Genomic DNA, 12,566 nt, shown 5'->3' on the forward strand with positions numbered 1-12,566 from the left:
TGAAAGGCAGAGCTCTGGGTGCGGTTCCTGTCCACCTGCAGCTGGAGCAGAGCTTATCCGAGGACCCCCTTGGTGTCCCCACCCCACTGGGCTTGGCCCCTTCTCTGCCCCAGATCTTACCAGACGCCACTGACGCAGCGGGTAGATAAGGCTCGGGGGGCGATGGTGGAACCCTGCTGCATGAACCCCCCAACAGGAAACCAGAGGCTGTTGCCAAGGGAGTACTGATTCACCAGGAGGTTGCAGCGGCCCTGGGCGCACGGGTGGGGGCTGTACCACTCGTAGGGGGTCAACCTGCGGGAGAAACGGAACAGAGACCAGTGCCACGGAAGGTGGGCGTGAAGGAAAGTGCTGGGGAGAGTAGGAGGGGCTCTCCTTGCTGGCCTCACCTCTGTATTTCAGTACCTGGCATGTGGCCTGGGTCCAGCTGCTTTCCTTTGCTGGACTGGGATGCTCCCAACCAAAAAATGAGGGGCCTGGACAACCTTGGCAGGTTTTCAACCGTTTTTGTTTTTTTTTTTAATCAAACCTCCCCAACATCTCTATTTCTCCAAAATGGATCACAACATGGAACTCCAAATACAAAATAGATCAAAGTACAGGCCCCTGACCAGAATGTGTCAGGGGTAGGCAGCCGTGAAACAGCATCTTCCACCACCCTCAGGCCCTGAAAGGATCTGAAGGCCCCACAGAACCAATTTGAGAATCCTCATCCTAGAACAGTGGTTCTCAAACTTTTAGCCTAGGTCAGAATCCCCAAGGAGGTTTGTTAAAACACAGACTGCTGGGCTCGGCGCCTGAAGCTTCTGATTCAGGAAAGTCTGCGTGAGGTCTATGAATCTGCAGCTTCTTTGGTGATGTCGAGGCCCCCAGCCCAGGGTCCACACCGAGAAACACTGGCCTAGACGCTCCCTCGGGCTGTGGGTCTCAATGCTGTTTGTGTTTCACTCACCTGGGAGCTCTTAAAGCAATGCTGATGACACGATGCCACCCCCAGAGGTTCTGGTTTCATTTGTCCAGGAGGGGCCTGGGCGTTTGTGTTTTTTAAGGCTCCTCAGGTAAGGGTTGAGAAGGGTTGCTCTAAGCTCCCCACCCCTCCCTCCCGCCGTCCCTCTCTGATGTCCAGAATGTCCTTTCTTCCTACCCACCAGATACACGCCTTCCCTCCTCTGTTCAGCGCCCCTGGCCTGTCACCATGCAAAGCCTCCCAGCTCTGATGAGGGAGAGGTGTATGGGTGTGTGGCAAGCAGGGCAGGCACCGTGTGCTCACACGCTGCTATTCTCATCACAGGTCTTCCCGACCCTCCCCTCGGCCTAGTCTGTTGTTCCAGACCTGTTGTTCTACAGTGGCTCGCCCACATCTCCACTGCCGCCTCTCGTTCCTGAATATGATGGCAGTGTGTCATCGTTGGCCCGTGTCCTGAGATGGGCTCCTTCTCTCTGTGGCCTACCGAGCTGGCTTGTCCTCGGTGGTTTCCAAGCCTACAAGCTCTTGGAAGTGAGCTTCAAAGATACAGATTCCCCGGCCCTAGAGGTGCTGAGAGAGGCTCAGATCTGGGAATTCAAATTTTTACAAGCTCCCTGTGTGACTCTGATATCAGCCGGCTTGGGAATGGCTGCCTTAGCTGAATGGTTTCCAAACAGTTTTTCCCCTCCAAAATCTTACCCAGAAGTACCATAGATCAAGAGATAAAAAGTGGAGCTGGTCTGGATGAAGATGAGTTGAGGCCCCTGAGCTCTGGCTGCCCAGCCTCTTTACCACTCCTCCAAAGTCTCTGGCACCTCCCAGGAACCTTCATACCCCATGGAACCCTGTTTGAAAACCAGTAGCTACCTGAGGTAGGTAAATTATCCTAGATTCACATTATATATATATATATATATATATATATATATATATATATATATATATATGTGTGTGTGTGTGTGATATAATGTAGATATAGATATATAGATATACATAGGTGGCCTTTTTTCGGTTAATCCTTTTGTTAATGCTGGATTTGAGGTGGGGGGCTGTGTGTGTGTGTGTGTGTGTGTGTAGAGCAGGGAAGAAGGGCTGTTTAGGGCCCCAGGGCCAGTGGGAAAGCTTCAGGCTGCGGCAGGCACAGTGAAGCAGGCTTGTGTGTCTGTATATCTAGGAACCAAGCCCTCAGACCATGTCCAGGGCCCTCTAGGTCCCCCAAGAGCTGTGCCTAGCTACACACGGGGGCTCAATCAAAGAGGGCAAGAGGGAATTACCGAGCAGTGGAGCCAGGGCTCAGGCAGGCAGCTTCCTAAAAGCTGCAGCAGACAGTGCGGTGAAGTGGGGAGGGAAAGTGTCATAGAGCGTGCCAGCCTCCTGCATGTCTCGCCCGTTGTCACTGACAACAGATACTTGACAGTGGCAATGCCTCCAGGCCCAAGGGGGTAGGTGGCACCTGAGCGGCACACACAGCAGCCTCTGAAGACTACCAGCTTGTAAGCAAGGCCTTGTTCTGTTTGGCTGGATCTCATGGGCTCAGCTGACTTCCCTGAGCTTGGCTCTGACCTCCACTGGAAGAGGCACAGACCGGGTGGTATGATGCTCCCGGGGCCGGCTGGGAGCTGCCCTGCGGGCTAGGCACCTCGTGGTTCCCTGGGGTTCCGTGGTCTAACTAGACAGAGCACACGCTCTCCTTGAGCCATTGGGCAGACATGCTCCTGGGGAAGACCTCCTGGGACAGGTGGGAATCATCTGGGCCCACCACTGTGGCCCCGAGGCAAAGGGGACTGCTATGGAGACGTCTAGAACCGAGTCCCTGCCAGCTCTCTTGAAGCTCATCCTGCGGTCCTCTGCTCCCAAGCCACAGCCCTTTCTGGTCCTCCACTACGGTCTGCTGAACACAGAGCAGGCTGCGGGGATTCTGTATGTGTGACCCCGACCCACGAGGGCTTGTTCTGTGTCTGGACAGTAAGCCGGCTCTCCTGAAGCCCGGGCTGACCCGGTGGCCCAGCCTCAGAGAGAGACGACCCCGTGCCTGCACACTGATGGGAGGCGGCGGCCACGGGAAGCCCGGAGGTTCTTCTGTAGGCCCAGGGACAGTTTCTGTTTCCCGGGGGAAGGGAGGGCTTAATTGTTCCCCAGCCCTGATCTGGACCAGTTGTCTCAACACGACTTGCAGATGCCTCGTTCCATCCCGCCCCCCTGTCCTGTGCCACCCTCCATGGTTCCCATTCAACAAGGCAGCTGTATTTTCCCTGGCAGATCCGGGCTGGGGATGGGCCAGGCCCCCTTCAGAGGAGACCTTCTCCCTTGCCCAGGCTGCGAGGCCTCCGGTCCTTGTCACTCAGCACTCTGTGGCAGATCCTGGCAAGGTCCCATGCCAGGGCAGCCAAATGCACAGTGCTCAGTCAGAGTGGTCTTCCTGCCACCCTCCTCCCTCTCCTCTGTCTCCCAAAGACCCCACACAAGCAGGGGCCCAGAGGTTGGGGAACGGGAGGGGGAAGAGGCAGGGGGTAGAGAAGTAAATTCAGGCCGGTCTGTCTGCACCTGTGCACGGTAAGGAGCGTGTGCGCGGTGGGGGGGGGGGGGGGGGACACCAGGTAGGGCAGAGAGCAGGTGGGTCCCAAGTCCCTGTCCCCCCTCCCCCAGGGGGGCCTCAAGGTCTTCTGAACCCGCCCCTCCGGCGCCCCACCCCACCCCTCCCATGCAGTTCTCAGAGGTGGACGCGAGGTGGCGGTGCGAGGACAGGGAAGGGGAGAGCTCACCGAGCCACTAGGAAGAGGACGCAGCTGACGGCCAGATAGGCTAGAAGCATGAAGAGCCAGACGCCCGGAGAAAATGGGTCCAGGAAGGAGAAATAGCCAGGTTTGCGTCCCTGGAAATGAAGACAAAAAACCAGATTCACCGTACCCGCTCAGCCAGGATGGCCCCTGGGCAGGCCGGGGAGGGCCAGAGTAGGTTCGGGGGTGCGGGTCTGGCCCCAGATGGCCTGGCCCCCCGGGGTCTGGGTGACTGGTTTAAATGGCCCTGGGCTGAAGGTGCAGAGGGGCTGCTCCGACACCCAGCCAGCCCTGATCGCAGCACCCAAACAAAGGGACAGCTGGGGCCACCTCACTTCCTAGGTTGAAGGAGGCTTGGTGCTGGGCAAGCGAGCAGAGCCCCTTAGGCGCTGCCCTGTGTGCCCCCCACCCCCACCCCACCCTGGGGACAGCGTGGTGACGCCCAGGGGCACCTTAGAGCCACTGGTGTCCACGGCGGTGGAGTACGCAGCACGGCTCTTAGACACTCACGTCCTTCTCACGAGGATGCTAACTAACGTTCCAGGCGCCTTGGTTTTTTTCTTTGCAGGGTGATCACACACAGTGAGATTTCTCACATAAACCTCAACACGGTGCCGTGAGGCAGATTATTATTTTCATTTTACTAGTGAAGAAACCGAGAGCCTAGGGCAGTCGAGAGATGTGTCCAAGTTCGCACAGCCAGTAAGCAGGAGAGCTGGGGCTCCAATGCCCGTCTTATGACACAAAGCTCAGGGCTCGTGCCATCACGTTGTGGGGAAACATGGTCTGTCCCCCAGTGCACGGGGGGTGCCTTGCCAGAGTCATGGGAACCAAAGGATGGAGCCAGGAGCAGGAGCCATCAAACCCCCAGATATTTTCTGGAGGAAAGTGAAATGGAATGAGCAGGATGGAGTTCAGTAACCCACTCTGTCCACGGTTGTGTGCTCTTGGGCAAGTGCACGCCCTTCTCTGGCCTTGGCTGGAGCCACCTGCGATGAACGGGGACACACTGGTGGCTTATACAGACAGCCCTCACACATCTTGCCTGTTTAGCCTGCATTGTATTCGTTGGTAACATAAAATGATTGGGAGATTTTATATAAAAATCCACATTTCTGGCTTCTTTCACAAAACGGGGTGGTCTGGAAACTCTGAGCCTAAATCACCAACCGGCTGGAGCCCCCTCCACAAACGGCCTGCTCTCTCCAGCTCTTCTCTCCATCCTTCTGCATCCCACTGTTTCTCAGGGCAAGTGGACATGAATCCTAGTGCCCTGTCACTCACGACTATTTCACTCCGTGTCTTACCCAGGGGGGAAAAATAATCTTTCATTGTTGCTTTCTGAATCTGAAACCCCATTAGATGCTCAATGTCAGAAATCTATACCTGATTATATCACAACGAGTGAATTGAAGAAAATGACAGCACTATTTAAAGCTGCCATATTTGGTTATGGGTGATAAGGAATGATGCACAGTCGTGGGAAAAAATCCTGGAGACTGAAGTTATAAAACACAGAACATCACACAAACAAGGATCAAGACATAAACACAGCTCCGCTGGAAACGTTATCAGTCATGTTGGCAAGGAAACATCTGATTCTACTGGTGATTGACTGACGCCAACCAAAAGAGCAAGGAGTGGGCAGTTATTTGAGATTTGGGTCTGAGCTTATACTGCCTTGGCTTGGGCTGAGCCCAGGTTGTTTCCATGATGTCAAAGAGAAGTATGTTATTTGCAGGCTCTGAACTCCTACTATTTTTTTCTATGCGGATGCTTTTCAGATTGCTTCCTTCCCCAAAGACGTCTGAGTTACTGGTGCCTGGGGGGCAAGTCAGGTGTCATATGCCACAGACATTTCTTCCAAATACCAGATTTTCCTTAACCCAGAGGATATATGATGGTGATACTTTCCTTCTGAAGGACTCAAAATGTTTCACTATGTTCTTTTGATTTCAATACCCAGTTCTCTATATTGACAGATGGAGGAACTGAGACCCAGGGAGGTTAAGTGCCTTGCTCAAATCATTGGCGATGGCTTCAATTTCTCTGGTGCTCATTCGTCAAGCTGCGCCATAGACATGCCACCTCTCCTTCATTCGGATGGCTGCTGTACCGCGTCTTCTTCTACTTTTTATCTTTGCAACTTGCTCCAATAAATTCCCTAATTAATCTCACGCCTTCTCCCCCATGCCAGCAGAATTCCAACCTACTCTATCTCAACTCCTTCAAGGACTGTAAAGCATTATTTATACCCATCATCATTTATTTTGACTGCTGTATTTATAGGCATTTATATTGATTTATACATGTCCTGTTGACTGCAAGTCGGGACAGTTCCTTCTGGTGGCTACAACCACTTTGAAGGTAGATAATTGGTTATATATAGTCTATGCCCCAAACATCCAGGACAGGCCAAGTTCTGCAGCTGACAATCAGATGGCACCAAAATTTAACTAGTTCCTTGGCGTTTAAAAAAAAAGTTATTTATTGGAGAGAGAGTGCATGCCTGCACAAGTGAGCAGTAGGGAGGGGAAGAGGGAGAGAGCAAGAATCTCAAGCAGACTCTGCGCTGAGTGCAGAGCCCGACATGGGGCTTGATCCCACAACCCTGAGGTCATGACCTGTGATGATACCAAGAGCCAGACAAATGCTTCACTGACTGAACTAGTGATTCCAACCTCAGTTCCACCTCAGCCTTTCCAATTGTGACTTCATTGACAGAGTGGGTCAGATGTGTGGAGGGTTCTCCTGTGTCCATGGATGGGCTGCGCATCTTAGTCACTGTTTCCTTCGTGGTGACACCACACAAACTAATGACACCGACTTTCTACCTAATTTGGACCCCTTCTCCTCTCCTGCAGAGCCAAAGACAAAGGCTCCTCCTGTCCTCCATGAGGTCTTGCCAGTCTTGAGAACTAAATGGCAAGGTTCGGAGGTTTCTTTAAACTCCCAACAGTGGTTGATAGTCAATAAAATACTCTTTAGGGCTGAAGAGATAAAAGAAGACAGTGTCCATTTCACCTTCTAGAAGTAGCAGAAGAAGATGATTTCTTCCTGTCCCACCCCAGGAAACCATAGTAGCTTTCCTCTGTGTGTCTACAATAGACTGTCTTTTAAAAAAAAAAAGAAGAACAAGATTTTATTTATTTCTTCATGAGACACACACACACACACACACACACACACACACACACACACACAGAAGCAGGCTCCATGCAGGGAGCCTGATGCGCAAATTGATCCCAGGACCACAACCTGAGCCAAAGGCAGACGCTCAACCACTGAGCCACCCACGTGCCCCTACGATGACTTTTCCAATGATAGTTCCAACCTCTGAAGCCAAGAGGGAAAAAGAATCAAGCAATTAATTCCTCCTCACATAAAACACCCACATGAGTTTGTTGCCTATGTAACTCACACGCTAGCATATCTATTTTCACTCTGCTGGTTGGAAATCTAGTATGAGGAGATTTAAATTCTAATCCCGGCATGGACTTTGACTTGCTGAGTGATTCCAGCACTCAGTTGATAAAGCCACTCAACTTCTCTGGGTGCCATTGCCATCTTCCAGAAAATGGGACCCCACCAACAACATGAAGGAGAATGTGAGAATTACTATAGTAATGCTGATAAAACACCTGGAGCTTCTTGAGATAGGAGTGCTCAATAAATGACTAATACTAAAATGACGACACATCCAGGAAACCATATTTCCACGTTATGGGCTATCGCGTTACTTAGCCTTAAGGAGTAGAACTCTGCTCATTTTCTGTTTCCTTATAGTAGAGTATTAAGCATATTAGAAATGATTCACTGGTTTACTTAGCATTGTTCTCCATTTTTCTAGGCAGCCTTTCTGAAATGAAACAGACCTTCTTGAAAAAACGGGTAATATATCCCGCGAAAATGCTGGGCATTAATTTAATGCTGGCATTTATGTCTCTCTCACTTTTTAATCACTGTCTGCTTTTTTTTTTTTTCTTGACAGAGAAGACTCTAGCTAAGAGTTAAGAAGAGAAGAACAGACTATAAGACATTCTCATTTGTTAATCAAAGGTGGAGCAGGACATGGGGGGAAATAGTAAAGTCATATTTTCCAGGCAGTCTTAGGTGTGCTGGCTGGCTTGGGACACTATTTGAGCTAGGACAGTATAGTAGAGATAGTATCCTCGGATTAGAAAGGATCTAGAAAGTTCCCCTGAGTCATGGCCTTGACACAGAGAAATACAACTAACTATACCACCAAGATGAGTTGTTGGAAGTGTATGGACTTGGGGACCAGAAACCTGAGCTCAATGCCACCTCCATCATCGTGCTCTCTCTTCTTTCCATAGCACCGCTAGCCACCGCTAGCCTGAGCATTCTTCTGTGTAAAATGGGAACCACACTACCTGCCTCGGGGGATTGCTGTATTAAAGCAGAGACTCTATGCGAAAGTGCTTTGTAAATAAAGAGATGCCAGACAGATGTTAGTCAACACACAAACATCCTGGACGTATACCCAACCTCCTCGAATATGTCAACACTGAATTTTTAAAATGTAATTACCCATTTGGGGGCTATATGTGCCAAATGTCAAATCTCAGGTTGGCTTCTGGCACACTGGGTTGATGTCTTGCTACAACAGTCAGTGTGCGCTTGAGGAATACAAACTTACTTCGATATTAATCTGAGCAAAACATCATTAGGCAAATTGCTGCCGCAGAAAGAAAGAGAGCAAGTCTACACGATATACTCTAATGTTAAATATGAATGTTTTTGTTTTCTTGTGCTCGTCTCTCCTCCATTCACACAGATTTCGGAGAGCTCACGGTATGCCTCAGTGTCATAAAACCCCTGAGTGCAGATGCCCCTGGGGCTCTACTGCCACAGTACAAACAGAACTTCTCAGTAAGAATGAATGAGCTGATGTGCCAAGGAAATCAAGAGAGTCTTGAACTTCAGATGTCCTGTTATTTCATTACCATCTTTGGAGCAACAGGGGTACTCAGATTTAATCAGTACCCAGATTCTAAAGGCTGGACCCTTTATGTGTGGTCTGGAAGCTCATCTGGCCCCAGCCAGGGATTTCAGTGCTTTCTCAGGTGGGTACTACACTGTATGTGGGATATGCAGGCATTGGTGGGGAGGGAGTAATGAGTCCTAGTGGCAGCCGTGCAGGCCTGGAGCAGAAGATGTACCTGGGCTTCCTGAAACATATGCCCCCCCCATCTCTTCTTGTTCTGAAGATCACTAGGATCAAGACCAGAAAGAAAACAATACATCTATTTAGGTCACTCATCCTGATGCCTGGGATATGAGGCCTCGGGACAGAAGCCAGGCTCCTGGGGCTCAATTAGAAGCCAAGAAGGAAAGTGATGCTCACTGTCCACAGGACCACAGGGCACCTCCCTCATCCCCCACCCCCTTTCTTCTTTCCATAATTATGAAGCAAATACCACCTATTTAGGATGATCACATTTCCATGCCAAAAATTGTACCACAAAAGTTTACAGCCTGACAGGAGGATACCTTCTCCTCAATATACCTTCCACTAGGATCCACTTAGGGAGAAAGATCAAGAATAGTGCAATGCAGTATATACATGCTATACTGGAGGTGTGGGCAGAGGGCATCTGCTTGGGGAAAGAAGCAATCAGCTCCACCCAGGGAAGTCACATTGAATAATAAGTGCCATTTGAGCTGGGTATTGAAGGGTAGGGAGGAGTTTAATACATTAATTTAATACATGGTTGAGAGGCAGGAAGACAGGTACAAACCAATAAGGAGACAGGAAGAGGCCAGCACGATGCTGAAGCAGTGAGCAATATGGAGTCAAGATGCCTGTAGCCAGGAGCTGGAAGTGGAACAGGAAAGATAGGCTTTATTCTCCATGCCAAGAAGGATGGACTTGGTCTTGTAAGTGATAGGCAGCAAGTGATTTTTAAGTAGGAGCCTGATGTGATTCCATTTAAAAAAAAAAAAAAAAGGCGACAGTAAACTAAAAAACTTTAATTCTCAGCAGGTTGCACACATTTACAAAATATAAAACCTAATGCTTTATTGTGCATAGGTCAGGCACTGTCGTAAGTGCGTTACTTATGTATTTATGGATCCTCATTAAATTTGCATGACAACCTCTTGTTGCAGATGAGAAAACTGAGACACGGGGGACATGCAGCAAGTACGTGTCAGGTCCGGCTCCAGAATTTTCTCTCTACTGCTTCTTAGTGACTGCTAGCAATAGCTGTGGCCCTTTAATGGGGATACAGTACTGGATGAAAAACACCCTGACCTCAAGGAGGATACAGGCCATCAGAATGGCAGCAGTTCAGGGCAGAGATAAGGAGAGCCTGAACCAAGGTAGATCCAGTGGGGGTGGAGAGCATGCTTGAGAATGATTTAGGAAGTGAGCTGACCAACTCACTGACATGTGGGGTAAGAGACGTGAAGGGCAGCTCAGGTGACTGGATGGAGATGCCATCACATGAGTGGAGCAGAAGAGAGGAGGAAGGACTTTGCTGAATATAGTTTGTGACACTGTATTTGAGGCGCCCATGAGATAGCCTGGTGATGTCTAGTCACCTGTTAGAAATACGCTTCTAGAATTCAGGGGGAGTGGCCAGGGTTGGATTTACAGATTTGGCAGTGGGTGAGATTACCCAGGCAGACAGCTGTCAGAGAGAGAGAAGGGAAATGGGCTTGGGTCATTCACGGGCCAGGCAGAGAGAGAGAGACAGGTCAACAGAAATGCCAGAGGGGCAACAATCAGAGAGGAAGAAACAGTGACCTGGACCCCAGGAGCCGAGAGAGTTTTAGAAAGTGGGAGGGATCAACGGTAGCGAATGCCAAAGCCAGAATTCTCAGCCAGCTTCTACGTGGCAGGGTGTAGGTAGCGCAAAGAGCGAAACAGTCTTCTGATTTTGGTCCTAGAGACGCCTGAGTGGAAACAGAGATTATACCCTCAGAGAAGAAGGAAAACACTACATCATTGGGTCCTGGTGATCTCATGGTTATGAAAAACCCTAGGTAATCCCAGACTGCTGGAAATTCACACATCATTTCTGATGGTCTCTAGACTTCAGGCACATACCCACCTCTCCTTACTATTTCAGGGGGGTTTTGCAGTATTTTCAAAATAGGTAATTATACTTTGGGTTAATTATTTTAACCTTTGCGCACAGGCTTCATTATCACCAGATGCTCACATTGTGATCATAATCACTCATGACTCCGGTGACCTCGGATATAGAATTAAGATACGGATTCTAGGTCTATTATAGATTATAAACGAAATGAAATTAATCATATTTTTGTTCACAGATCAAACTATCAACTTGAGAAAAATTCACAAAATAATAAACACCCAGGACTCAGCTTTAATTTTGTTAACGTAACACGACTGTATCAGAGATAGCTTCTCTATATAATTTTAGACCGAGGCTTTTGTGGTGAACACCGCTGGGCCATCCTCTGGCATTAGCTGTTTCTGTCAACTCAGTACAGACATTTCAGAGAGGGCAATATTCACCTCAAACCTATTTTCTCCAGGTCTCCCCCAGTTTCATTGATTCAAGATTGTTCTCTCTCCAGCTGACTTTTTTGTACTTTCTAAGCATACTGCCTCACACACAGAATGCACTCAATAAATATTTGTTGAATAAATGCATAAACTGTCAGTTCTGCTTACTGTAAGCTGTTCATGCCAGCACTCAATTTTTACTCAGCTTGGCCCCCTGTTATAAATCAGATCTGAGCAGCCATGTGGCATGCTAGTGCCTCAGTGTGGAGGCTGAAAGAGGGGAGGAATCCTGACCAGAAAGGGGAATCATATCAGTTAGGATTCTCCAGAGAGACAGAACTCATAGGATATGTGTGTGTGTGTGTGTGTGAGTGTGTGTGTGTGTAAACAGATTTACTTGAAGGGATTGGCTCATGCCATTGTGGGAGCAGTAAGGCCAAAATCTATAAAGCAAGCTGGAAACTCAGGCAGGATTTCTAAGTGATAGTCTTGAGGCACAATTCCTTCTGCTCCAGGATACCAGTTTTGCACTTAAGGCCTTCAACCGATTGGATGAGGCCTACCCACATTATCAAGGGTAATCTCCTTTACTTGAAGTCAACTGATCATCACTGTTAATCACATCTACAGAATACTTTCACAGACTATTTAGGCTAGCAATTGACCAAACATCTGGGTCCCATAGCTTCGGCAAGCGGTTACATAAAACTTCACATCCCAAGAACTAATACAGTCATAGGTTTGTGGTGGTAGGTAACATCCGGCCAGCAATCCAATGAAGGATGTCCAGAGGATTGGTGAGTGGGAGTTTGGTTCTGGCCCGAGTTGATATTCTAGCCAGTGGTGTCCTGGGTGGTGAGGGGAGCCTAGCAGTAGATGTTCCCAGGCAGTGAGTAGAAACACTTGGGATCAGGTGCCCTCAGTTACATGATGCCTCATGGTCCATCAGGTCATGAGTGGGGCTCTAGTGTCCTTGGCATTAATCAATAAATCAGGTGTTATGCTATATGTTGGCAAATTGAACTCCAATAAAAAAAAATCAATAAATCAAGGCCAGAACCTAGTTGTACAGCTTGGCCATAGCGACATAGTTTGGAAAAAAGTTCTATGTCCTTATTTCTTTGGGATGCTGCCTCAGGGCTCAGTTGCAGGAGTGGGGTGAGGTGGGCTCAAGTGCTGGCTAGAAAATCACCTAAGGAGCACAGACGGGCATAAGGATGACAAGAACACTTGTCCTAAGAGTGAGGATACCTGTCTTCCAGGCTCAGCCCTGTATTGGTTCCAAGTGTGACTTTAGCTTCCTTACCTGTCAGATGGG

The 12,566-nt window shown here is 49.1% G+C and overlaps 1 protein-coding gene across 5 annotated transcripts in view; it reads right to left on the reverse strand.

Moving 5' to 3' along the window:
• The window catches only part of GRIK4 (glutamate ionotropic receptor kainate type subunit 4), a 422,857-nt gene that overhangs the window by 29,433 nt on the left and 380,858 nt on the right, over positions 1-12,566 (reverse strand). For all 5 annotated transcript variants that reach the window (XM_072729516.1, XM_072729517.1, XM_072729514.1 and 2 more), the window contains 2 exons: positions 3,730-3,839; positions 121-294 (listed from right to left, as the gene is read on the reverse strand). In XM_072729516.1, the coding sequence (XP_072585617.1) occupies positions 121-294; positions 3,730-3,839 (284 nt within the window). The remainder of the gene's footprint in view (positions 1-120; positions 295-3,729; positions 3,840-12,566) is intronic.

This window comes from Vulpes vulpes, chromosome 12, assembly GCF_048418805.1.
Source record: "Vulpes vulpes isolate BD-2025 chromosome 12, VulVul3, whole genome shotgun sequence".
NCBI classification, from domain to species: domain Eukaryota; kingdom Metazoa; phylum Chordata; class Mammalia; order Carnivora; family Canidae; genus Vulpes; species Vulpes vulpes.